The 12,991-nt window shown below is 40.2% G+C and overlaps 1 protein-coding gene across 3 annotated transcripts in view; it reads left to right on the top strand.

Annotated features, from left to right (window-relative positions):
• Positions 1 to 12,454, top strand: part of arhgef18b (rho/rac guanine nucleotide exchange factor (GEF) 18b) — a 57,731-nt gene extending 45,277 nt beyond the window's left edge. For all 3 annotated transcript variants that reach the window (XM_061738308.1, XM_061738309.1, XM_061738310.1), the window contains 3 exons: positions 7,027 to 7,384; positions 8,063 to 8,206; positions 8,617 to 12,454. In XM_061738308.1, coding sequence (XP_061594292.1) covers positions 7,027 to 7,384; positions 8,063 to 8,206; positions 8,617 to 8,927 — 813 coding nt within the window. In that variant the 3' untranslated portion in view covers positions 8,928 to 12,454. The remainder of the gene's footprint in view (positions 1 to 7,026; positions 7,385 to 8,062; positions 8,207 to 8,616) is intronic.
• The last annotated feature ends 537 nt before the right edge of the window (positions 12,455 to 12,991 follow it).

A 12,991-nucleotide genomic window follows, 5' to 3' on the forward strand; every position in this document is an offset into this window, starting at 1 on the left:
CCTCCTCCATTTGCACAAATTGATGAAACCAAAACAAACTAAGTAAACGTAATTCATTTGGTAGATATAGTCCAGTTACTACAGAATAGCCTACAGTTCAGTTGGCCTAACGTTACACTCCCCGAAAAAGTGTCGGGTCTGACACATCTACAGCATTAATTATGCAGGGCAGGCTGCGAGAGTGAGGATGGGTTTTATTATAATTTACACATTCACCGGATAGAAACAACAACAATCAAACGACAACAACCATTATTCATTGCATTATTACATTTGTGGGAAGTTATTACAACATTGAAAGTTGAAGATTTTCACTTCCCCACAAACCTAATAAATCTCTACAAACGTAATAGTTATTACATTTGTGGGAAATCGCGTGTTACGTTTGTAGTAGGCAGCGACTATTACGTTTGTGGGAAATGTATTACATTTGCAGGATTATTACATTAAAAGCTGCATAATTTTATTACGTTTGTGGTTTATTACGTTTGTGGGCATTATTACATTGGCGGGCGTTACAGGGTTTCCTCGTTAAATCTTTGAAATCGTTATTTAGTCTTTAAAAAAAGGCCAGTGTGTTTCAAAATGTTTTTGTTATTATAATCCTTTTTTGAATTGCATCTAATATGCACATTTTCCTCTGAACTGATCCCCTCCCCTCTCAAGTCTATTCGTCCCCTCACTGTGCTGCTGTTAGGATTCTTTCTTCTCTCTTACTAAGTAGCAGACTGGCACAGAAAACCCCAGTTGTTAATATAGCATCCTCTTGAAGAAATATATCTGTTAGGTCAGCATCAGTCAGTGTCGGTATATGTTTGATGACGAGACTGACATGGTCTCTTTTTGTCTCATTTTGCACCTCAGGATTGTGCTCCCATTTGAATAACTACAGAAATTCAGTCTTAAATTGTTGCTTTACAACTCTTTGTCTAGTTGGACTCGTATTAACCATCACAGTGCAGTGTAAATGATATTATGCTGTTCATTTCTGTAGCTCATGAGTTCAGCGCTTCTATCAAAGTGTCACCTTGAACGACCTGTTCCATAGATGCGATGAACTGATAAACACAGGAACAGCTCAATAATTTCCAACCACTCTACCCAGGAATCCAACTCGACACAGAGCGGTCTGTTTTCACTTTCCTTATCCTCCTTTTTCATCCGTGTTTCCTTCCTTGTATCCATCATTCTCTCCTTGCAATACAATGCGGGCCATTGTTTGTGACTTTCATGGGAGAAAGCTTTTAAGAAAGATCCACCGACTGTAATTTCATGCACGACGCAAACGGATCTGTCAAGGAGTCACAGCAAAGTTGCTTAATACAAACCCTGAAAGTTTACAAAGGCCCGTATCACCTTATCACCCCTCACTTGATTCTCATTCTCTGTGACAGGCTGAGGAGAGGTAATGCGTACTGTGACTATTTGACATTTTATCTTGAGATGGACTCTATATTGGGTTCAAAAAAGAAAAAAATGCAGCCAGATAAGGAAAGAAAAGCAGGAATATTTATAGAAGCTGCACCACCTGATTCACACATGACTCTTTCATCCGAAGGAATTCAGTAAAACACACTAAATGCTGTTATATTTACTCTAATGCTTCCAGAAAGGACAAAAACTTAAAATAATACAGGTACATGCATATGGACTAGGGCTGTTCGATTAATCGATTTTAAATCGTAATCGCGATTATGTAATTAAAATGTTAAAATGTGAAAATCGTAAAATCGATTTTTCACTTTTTTTTTTTTTTTTTTTTTTAACCTTGTTGATGGAAATACCTCTCAATACCTGCGACAAGTGCCCCATCGGAGAGGCTCTTTAGTGTAGGAGGGGGCGTTGTAACATGCCACCGGGCATCCCTCAAGCCAGATGCGGTAGACCGGCTCGTGTTCCTTGCAAAAACCTTGCAAATGTGAATAGCAAATGTAATGACTGACATTACACACCTCTACCTCCTTCATGGGTTGCATTATTATTTAGCATGCAAAGACCCAGTTTAGTTTAATTAGAAAATATCTTGTTTTATTTAATTGGAAATATAACTTACTGTATGTTTGCAAGTGCTGATTTGCTGATTTTTTTTTTTTTTTTTTCAGAGATAAAACTTTATATTTCATTATATTTTTTAAAACTTTTTTTCCACTTATTTTACAGAGTTTTGCACTTTATTCATTCATTTTTGGTTTAATAAGAGCAAAGTTTGCACTTAAAGCCCAATGGGGCAAATGTTCAATAAAAAAACAGCATATTTGAAATAATTTCTTTGCCTTTTGTCAATTCACAAAATAATCGTAATCGGATTTTGAGAGAAAAAAATCGAGATTTCATTTTTGGGCAAAATCGAACAGCCCTAATATGGACACATTTCTCTCAAATGTTGCTTCCACTAATGCCATCACGTCAGTCCTTTGCTGTGTACGGTTTCATACTACATACCAACTTGACTTACAGATGAGGCTCTCGTCCGTTCACATCCAAACCCACCAGTTGACATGATCTGTTTTATACTTAAACTAGTACTGTAACTTTACTCCTGACTCCAGAACTATCTTACTCTCCATCTGCCGTTTGTTTTTGCGTGTCATCCTGAAGATTTAAAAACCTTTCCATTTCTCATCTAACTGGAGTCTTAAAATACACAAACATAACCAGCTGGTATGAATGATTCCACTTATCAGATCATGACTGGCCACAGAAGGTCTTTTGAATTTGAGTTGAATCGAAAATACTTCACAGCAGCTCATGGAAAGCCACATCAAGAGCTAATTTGAAGCAGTGGAAGCCTCTGCATGAAGTGACTTAATCTTCTGTGACAAGTCTAATAATTATAGAGGGCTTTAAACACTTAAACAGTGACTCTGAATATGATTTTTGTCCAGGGTTTATTTTTTGCAAGATTATATCCAGATCCTCACAGCATTCAGTACCTCCTCATTTCCTGCCGCCGATATTTAGTATAAGTCTACCCGTTCATGTTTTGTTCTCAGTTCTTCACTGTGGGACTTTCTTGGCTGGGATTTTGAGATATGTGGAAGTAGTTTGTTCCCACTCGGTGTCAAACAACATCAAACAGTCTTTTCATTAGCTGAAACCACAGGCTCCGTTCCTGGCTCGGAGCCAGTCTGGTATCAACAGACATTTAATCACTAATGCCCAAAATAAAGGCTCATCAGCAAGCTCAAAAAGTTAGGATTAGACCTCATAAAAGGTAAAGTGTTGTGTGTTTCTGAACACGTGAACGTTAGAGCTATAGCGATGGGAGTGGTGCCGCATCCTGACTTCAGAGGAACTTGGAGGCATTTCTTTCATCTGTTATCTGATCTGATCAGTTTGTTTTATAGTTTTTATTGGCTTTGAACAGATGCATGTGTGTTATTAAAAAGTCAAAAAGCATGTGCATAAGCAAGATTGAATGGCAGTAAACAGTCAAACTGAAACCTTAAAGGACACACAGCTTGTCTTATGACTACAAGATCAAAGCATGAGCCCCGGCTCCTCTGAAAGTCTTGCGTGCATCGCTGAATAACCGCTACTTTGCCCCCTTAACATTTTTTAAGTTGCCTCCAGGCAGTTTTTAGTAACCTTTTTTTTTTTCTTGTTTTTGCTTAAGAGCTAAAACTGTAAACGTTATCATCTGACATGAATAGCTGCTGAAAAGACTATTGCTGAAGATGAGCACATAGACTCTTCATCAACAGAAACAACAATATAACCTGATTATAACATGATTACATATGTGTAATTTGCTTTACATTGTTTGAATCGCTGTCTTTTATAAGTAGTTCTAATGTTTACTCTTCAGTTTGTTATATTGATGTGCACTTAATTGAGGTGGAAATGTACAAGTATAATTTTAATTTGGGAGATACTAATTTACATTTTCTGGCGTTCAGAAGACGCACCGTCTTCACACTTTGCATTGCTGCAGCACCTGTCGTCATTCTTTGTCTCAAACCTTGACTTTTAGATCCTGTTTCTTCAAGCCTCTTCATCCTCTTGTTTGAGACTCGACATGTTCTCACTTGTTAGAAATGTTTGGGTGGAGGCAACCGTTGATTCTTTATTCAGGCATATTTAAATAGCCTTTGGCAGAAATGCTGCAAATGATATGAACAAGAAAGTTTAAAAACACCTGGTGTCTAATGTCGCTCTGGTGCAGCACTTGCAGAACTTTTACATGCACAAAAAACGGCTCAAGAAACTGAAGGAAAAGAAAAGTCTTTAGCTCTTTCTCTGCACATCTTCAGTCCATTAAATCCCAGTAAACACAAACTCCTTTTTACGCAACATTGACATAAAAAAAGATGTCATTGCTGCAAGCCATTATTGTTTCTCTACGGAGTAGCGGCAGCTTAAAAGTTTGCACCACATCAGTTATTGCTTCCAAACAGGAAGCCTGCAATGCAGAATCAGCTGAGTGACCTTGGCATCGATAGCGTTGGCTCTGACTACTTCTGTTTGCCAGCGCGTACCCTGTAGGCCTTCAGTTCCTGCTCCAAACCCAGGGCATCGATGTGCAACAAAGGTGCATCAGTCCCGCCTCCAATTCTCTTAAAAGGTCTATTGAATAACGTACATGGCAGCAGCTCATTTAGAATCAAAGCCAATAAAAATCACTTTACTGTAAAGTAGAACAGTTTCTTTCCGGATCATTAAATATTCCATAGTTTATTCATTTATAATGTAGTTCTTGATTAATTAATTAATTGGATGAGTAATCCATTATTCAAATGAGTTGTGAATAATTTTCATTTATACAAAGTTGCCAGTTTTTTGTTGTCGGGAATGTAGTTCAGTCCAAGTAATCCTTTAATCTATAAACTGCATGAAATACTTGGACACAGTTTGATTTTGGGTTAGATATGTTTAGCCAGAATTGTTTCCTAATCTTGTTAATTCGCTGCAGATCAGAGCTGCAGATGGTTCATAAAAACCCATTCATAACTCAGTTTGACATGTTACTGCTTTGCACATTATTCAGTTCGTTTCCCTCCGGGGGGTTTCCATTATGTATAAGACACACATTGTGCAGCATCGGTGGCGATATGTTTTAATATGTGAATTTTCCATGCCGTTGCGGTGATGAGATGAACCTGGCTGTATAATTGGCTACCCCAAACATGCTATTACCCGAGCTCTCAGGGAGGCAGTAAATTGTAATTGTTTATGTGCCGTCAATCAGGGCTCTTTGTGCAGCCTTCTGCCTGTTTTACTGCCCTGCAAACTTGCTGTTTATGCCCCTTAAATAAAGATCACCTTGTTCCAGAAACAATGAAACATCTGTGTGCCAGGATGAGTGATTGCTGAGATATGAGAAATGATGAAGGCAAAGGTGGAGCCATAATACCTTCTCTTAAGAAGGTGTGGAGAAAGTTTCTCCATACAAGAACCCCTGTCTTTCTAAAGTCATCAGGTCATGCTTTGCAGCTACTACTGTGGGACTCATCATGTATTCTTCATGGCCATACGAAGTGTTTAGCACATCCATCGGTTATGTGGCCTGAGGAGTCCACAACGTACTAGGGCTGGGCGATTTTGGACAAAAATAAAATCCCGATTTTTTTTTTTTTTTTTTTTCTCTCTGAAAAACCGATTTTCGATTTCGATTTCGATTTTTTTGGTAAAACTACAAAAGACAATGGAATGGCGTCCGTATTAATGGTGCCATCGGTGTAAACCGGAGTCAAGTTCTGTCGTCTGATTTATGTCTGACCTGGCAATAAAGCTTTTTCTGATTCTGAATAAATTGCTGAATAAATATTTTATCTTTATTTTTGAAGAAAAATAGCAAACAAATGTCCCTATTGGGAATGAAGTGCAATTGAAAGATACTGTAAATCCTCCTTGAGTTTAGTAAAGTGGCAACATTTGCAATTTTCTTGACCAAACAAAGATGACTAGACGGGCTCTGTCTGTAATGCAGCCAGCTGCAAAAAATCGATTTTCCGATTTTCCTTTTTTTAACATCGATTGTGATTAATAAATACGATTTAGATTTAAAATCAATTAATCGCACAGCCCTACATCGTACACAACAGATAAAGCTCGAGTTAGCGCCACTTCTTAGGAGCTTGGTCACATTTACAGTTTTCTAAAGGTTTCCAAAAGTTCTCTCCGAGAATCGCGGCTGACTTGTGCTGCACCCAGTGGTGGACTTAGCACCGTACGTTACGCGTCGCCGCGTACCCTGCGGTGTAGGCTCTGCGTCGATTTAACGCGGAACCATAATTCAGGCTTCAGCACATGTCGCATTCAGTGGGCGAGAGGCTTCCAACTGGCACTTATTTTGTTTTTTAAAGTCCTTTTATAAGATATGACTTGTGGGATTACTAACACAAACACCAGGGCATTCCACTGATGGTCCGTTTCATTGAATTCTTCTTGGATAATTTAGCTGACTCTAACTTTAGATCATCTTTCCTTCAATCTAGTAATAAAGCAGACAATGCCGTCTGTGTTTTTTGTTTTTTTTTATCCACTGATGTCATGAAGGCCCATTTCTTGCTCCGCTGCTCCTTCAACAGGCTTGTCTGTTTTGTTAGACACGCCTTTATTTGAACAGGGACCATTAGGGATTTTATGTTTCTCATTTTGTGTTTGCTTGTGTGCACATTGTCCTTGTGGGGGATATCAAAACCAGCCATAATGTTTCCCGTTCCCTCTTTAGCCCGTAAATATCCTCAGCCTAACCAGATTGTGTGTCTCCAGCATCACGCACGCGATTTATACCGAATCTGTGTGTCTTCTCTACTCGGCAGAAAGTCATCAAATATTTTACTAGAAAAAAAGAAGGTATTCTTTACTGGTGATTATGTGTGAGAGAAACTGTATCCTGAGAAACTGTAATATCTGTATCCCAAAGATATTTAACCACAGAGGGGAAAATGATTATAGTGCGGAGCTGGATGCCATCCTTCAAACTTGAATACTGAATTTAAATGTCTTAAGATCTTTTTTTCTACAAGAACAAGCCTTCAGTCGCAGCTTGTAGAGTAATGCCCAATATTCTCTCTCCTTCAGGTGGTTCCTTTGGCTGGCAGCCTGAATGGGGATCTCCTCTCATCCTCTGGCCTCAACAGTTCCACCAGTGTTTCTGAGATACCGCTTCCCCAGAAGCCCATCGTGCGTGGCAGCTTGTCTGTTGCACCGGCCGACTATGCAGAGCGCCCCGAGGTGACGCTGCGGCGGGAGATGAGCTCGTCAACTCTCCCGCTGCCGCTGAAGACAGAAGTGCCGCTCCATCTCTTCAGCACCACAAACCAGCAGCACAAACCAGTCGGGGTGCAGCAGCAGATTCCCACCAAACTGGCAGCAATTAACAGTGGCAAAGGGAAAGGAGGGAAGGGTGGCAAAGCCTCGCATCGCACCGATAGCACTGGTGAGGACTCTCACTGTCTTGTACAGTTATTTACAGCTTTATGGATTTTAACAATATTTAATAAAATGCAAAGTAATCACACAACAACAGAAATATTCCACAGGATTTAATAAAAACATGTGCACCCATGACACAATGATTGGCTCATTCCCTGGTATTTGGTTGCAGAATGTCTGGCATCAGAGACGTTGTCAAGCACCGACATAATTCAGAAATGTTGACGTTGCTCTTTGAAATGGCCACAAATATGGAAGAAAGTATGTTACGAGATGCCTTTAAGCTTGTCAGTGCTTGTTTTAGATGTCTGATTATCATTGAGATTATTTCTGCTTTTACTTTTTTACGTCTGCATTCTTCTGTTAAAGCACATCTGAAAGGGAAGTGATGCCAAAAAGACGAGCAGTTTAAAAACTACAACCATTTAGATTACTGATGCTCCTATTCCTGTGTAAAGTTTGATTAAGCTGGGTTTCTCCTGGTTACCAGCTTGACGAGATCACCCTTATTACAACCACAGCAACTGTCTAAATTAGCTTTAAATTGGACGTATCAAATAGTGGCCAGAGAGACTGCTCCAGTTTATCACTGCAATTTGATTTAGATTTTTAATTTACTCAACCTACGTCTCTCCTTTTTTTTCTTTTTTTTCCCCCTGTCCTTTCAACCTCCCCTTCTCAGCCTCTGTGGACATGAAGCAGATGCTTCCTCTGAAACTATCTGCCCGAGAGGATAACATCCTCAAGGCCAAGCGCTCCATCAGCCCCCACCAGCAGCTCCCGCTGTCAGGCCCTCCTCCGCTCCACTCCCTGCATCACCACCCAGGTATCTTTCTGCACACACGCTGCCTCCGCTTTGTCTCAACAAACCCAATTACAATCTGGTTTTGTCTGTGTTTGCTTGCTGCATTATTCACAAACATCAGACGTGCATTCTTCCGCTGGGCAAGCCTGGTCTCACCCAATCACCCTCCCCTCTGAAGCTCGGTGCATGACGGCCTCGCCCTGTGTAAACACCTATCAATTTCACCTCCTTCCCCTGTGATTAATAGGCGGCTGCACTGCTGACACAGACATTTTAATCTGCTTCTCTCTACAATTACAGTTATATAAGGCATTGGCGGCGTTTCATGTGATTGATTGAAGTTTGATTGAATTAACCGTACTAAACTGCGACTACTGACTGATCTGCCGTTTTGATATTTTCTAATGACCTTTTCTTTATGTGTCTGATAGATCAGCTGAGTCCTCCAGACAACACTGGACTAGACATCCAGCCCGCCTCCTCCCACCCTCCAAACCCGCTGAAGCCCGCCGTGCCTCCTGCGCCATCTCATCCTCAGCCCCCGCTGCAGCCGCCCGCCGTGCCTCCCCACGCGCAGAGCACCGGATCTCTGCAGTTCCAGCCTCACGGGCCGCCGCAGAGCCTCGCTCCAAACACGCAGGCCCACATCCCGGTAAACATTCACGCCCCCAGCCACAAGATCCCCACACTCCCCACCATCCCTACAGAAGACCCCAATAAGGAAGACGTCATATTTTTTTAAGATCCAACATCAGCATCGAAGGAACCATTTTCAATCCCTAATCGAGCACGGGAACCATCGACAGGAGCAGCGTCTGTGATGGGGGTTTTTAGCGTGGGCCAGCTCATTCTCATTGATGACTGGGTACAGTAAGACAGTTTAGATATCTATGCATAGGTACACCAGTTGTTTTGCTCGCACAGTGTCCCGTCATTTCATTCAAGAACATTTATGAACCCTGCTACTCCATATTTGCTTAGAAACTGCCGGTAATCTTTCATTATGTGGAACCCAGAGCAAAACAAAATCCTTTGTGGTGAGTTGGAAAAGATCAAATTAACTTTTATCAACCCAACGTCATTAGCCACAAGAGCTGAAGAGGATATGACTGAAAGAAGCCTCATGGAAAAGAACTGGTGGGGTTATTGTGGAGAGCAGAGCAGTCACGCTGGTTAGTGAAACATGAAAACGTAGTGAGCCCCAGATTTAACTGCAGTTTTTTTATTTTTCCTTCTTTTCTGTGGCTGGATCTGGTTCATGAAGAAATTCAACAAACTAGCAACCTCTCATTGATTTTATTTTCATTTGCACATTTGTGTAAAATACTCCATTCCAGACAAATGAAGAAACTTAATTGAAGAAAAAAAAATGTATATTTTTGATCGTGCAGCTGTTAAAATTGTGTCTCATCAATTAATTTTGTTATTGGTACTCAATTGTGCTTATTTCAGAAAGTAAAATTGTTGCTTACAAGTGTAGCTTTGTCACTGGTTGTGAAACCTGACTGTAATAATACTTCAGTTCAATAAGGGAGACGTTTTTATTTCGATCAATTGTATATAAACAGGAAGTGAGACAAAAATCATCCAGCGGCGTGTTTTGGCTGTCTGCTTTCTAAACTGAGTGAAAAGTTAATTCTTTGTAAAAATGTGGGAAAAATCTGCAAAATTTTGAGTATGGTATGTACTCAATTTAAAACAGCATTTGTTGTTAAACCTGGCTAAAAGTGGCACCAGCATCCCCTGCAGATGTGATAAAGATGTAGTTTGTGTCACCTGACATGCGTTTCCCAAAAATATCTCCTTTAACAGACATCTGTTTGGAAGATTTGTTGCCTTTTTTTTTTATTTGAAAATTAGTGAGCATACTGTAACTTTTGTACTGTATCTGTGTTAAAGATGTCTGGAAACGGCTTCAGTCGGACTGTGGCCTTCCTCAAAACCAAAATAGTGTTTCAGACAGACTTTTACGACCAGAGTGGTTGTGAGTACATGACACTATTGCTGCCTGATGCGAGTTAGGTCACACATCGCTCTTCTGTCTTTTTCATTATCCGTATGTGCTAAATGGAGGATGGCAGAGCAGCACACAAGTCTCAAGCAGTTTATAGTCCCTGCTCGCCAGCTCACGCTGCTGTCCTGGTTTTTCTTTTCTTTTTTTTTTTTTTATAAAGCCAATGAAAAGTTATCGTGAATGATGTCCTGCTTTTGAAAGATTGTGTCACTGGACTTCAGTTCGCTTATTTCCCACTTTGCAACGTTATCAGGTTGTTTTATTTTCTTGGTGGTCTATATTTCAAGTAAATATGAAGTTTTAATTCGTAAATGAAAACCAGAGATCTGAATTTAAAAAAAGTTTTTGTTTTTTTCCTTCTACATACACAAGATAACCTTAAATCCTGAAACGGTTGACATGTGGATACGTTTTATGTCCGAAGGGAAACTAAGCTGGTGTTGAAAGCAGGTTTTTGTGGATATGATGTATATTGTTGTACATACGGTCTGTGATCTCTCTCCCTCCATACACATGATTGCTAAACCCATCTAGACCTGGTACATCTGTGAGATCCAGTTTCAGTGTTCAGAGCGTACCTCAGGTCTGAAAGGGTCAAAAACAGATTTGACACAAATGAAGATGTGAAAATCAAGCATAAGTCTGTTTTCAATCTGCGTTTCTACACTTAAAGTACGCAGCTCTGGTGCGCCTCCCTTGGAGAGGGAGTCTTCGTCGTTCGTGCAGCTGTGATCATTTGATGCTGTTGTGCAAATGCGCTGATAATTGCAGGCGTGCATGTTTGATCTCCAGATGTGTGTTAAAGTCGCGGTGCACTGTCCGTTGGCTCTCTGGTACATTTCATGAGTTATGATTCATTGAGATTACGTAGCAGTTAAAGCAAAACCGTCTGCTTGTTTCAGTGGGTTCAACCAAAGAGATAATCGGCTGACTCGGTTCCTCTCTGTGTTCCTGTTGCATGAAGGATAAATGACATGTGGTCGTCCACAATGTGTTTTTACTTTAACAAAAAAAAAATCCTTCAGGGAGTGTCCATAACTGGTGCGTTTCAAGCATGTTGTACTCCAGGTCCCATCTGGCATAAGATCTGGTTTTTGGATTTGTTTCTGTCATTGCCTGATCACAAACATCTCTGCATGTACAGAATAGCGATCTCATAACGGATAATGTACATCATGACGTTGCCCAATATGTTGGAAGACGATATGAAACACACAACTATCTCTGTGATGTATATCTTTTTTTTTTTAATGATCAGGCTCAATACAGCAGAATTGTTCCCAGACTCTGTCAAGCAACGCAAGCTCAAAGCCCACTCAGTGGTGTTTTTTCTGAATACTTTCAACCTTAACCCTGTAGTCATAACTAATTTGAGCCTAAATTTAACTTAAAAACAGGTGAGCGAGTTGATTTCATGATTGCTGTTGTGCCCGCAGATCAATCTTCATGTCGGACGAGGAAAGTCCACCTGCTTTTGTAGACGATAACTGATGTGCTAACAGCTAAACTTTAACCCAAATACACCAGCTCATGAATAATTTAATGGCTACGTTTTAAAACTTTTTTCAAGGTTCTGAAGGAGAGGGGCTTCACAAAAGGAAAACTTGTGTAAGATCGCTTTAGTTTTGCTCCAGGCTTTTATTAAACCTCAGCAGGGGGAGGTGGATGGAGGCCGTCAGTGGGCGCCGCTGTTTGATCAAATGAAGTCTTAAATGTTGCTTTGCTGGACTGAAATTCTTAATGTATTTTGCTCTGTTGTATAATTCAGAAGCCAGTCAGTCACATCACTGTACGAGTCGGTGAGTGTGTGTGAGTGTGTGTGAGAGAGAGAGCGAGAGAGAGTGTGTGTGTGTGACGAAAACGAGTAAAAACAGCTTAGACTGATTTGTTTCTAGTTGGTTTTGTTTTTATGCTGTTTTTTGTTTTTCTTTTCACATACCATTGCATAGTTGTTGGACCTGTAATATGTAAATAATCATGAATATATTTTATTTCTTCAAACAATTTTACACTAGTCACTTTGGATCGTAGCATACTTGAAGGGGAAAATGAATGTATATAATTCCCATTATTGTTTTTATTATTATTAATATTATTTTATGTAAATGCATTCACCAGACATCTGACATCTGTAGCACACAGCTAAACTCATTTTTGTACAAAATTTTAGTTTTATTCACTTTGCCACATTAGAAAGACCTGTGAGCACAAACTGCTGCCTTAGAGACATTTAGTAATAAAAACTCCTGAAAATATTATGTTTCTTTGCCTGAATTTATTGCCATGCGACTTCTTTTTTTTTTTTTTTTTGCAGATGTGGGTGTTATTTAGAAGAAACTCAAGCATGCAGTGAATGGTATCCATCAGACTAAACTTGTGTAGCATGTAATTTTGCCTAATTATTGAGGTTTTTATTCACTACTCATCAAAATAATCCTGCCCACCCAATTAGCCAGCTGACTTGTCTCTTCTGGGTGTCTGGAGGTGCAGTAACGGTGTTATTGACACCATGTTTAGACCATCTAATAACAGTCTACTCTCAGACAAAGGTCTATTTTCAGGCGCTGTGGTTGTAGCTGTTTAATCCCTCCGAAGACCTCTAACAGCAGGGCTGCCTGTTCCTGCCTTATTGTCATTTTAGCCGAGCAGACGCTACAGTAGTGGCCCCCTTTTCTTTTTTTCTGCTGTCATTAGTGGCTTTCCTCTGTCTCCTCTCAACAACTATTTTTCCAGGCTGCCTCCCCCTCCGTCTTTGTCTGTGTCTCATTCCTTCCGCTGCTCTGCCCATTTCA

The sequence above is a fragment of the Cololabis saira genome, chromosome 13 (genome assembly GCF_033807715.1).
Source record: "Cololabis saira isolate AMF1-May2022 chromosome 13, fColSai1.1, whole genome shotgun sequence".
In the NCBI taxonomy this organism is placed as follows: Eukaryota; Metazoa; Chordata; class Actinopteri; order Beloniformes; family Belonidae; genus Cololabis; species Cololabis saira.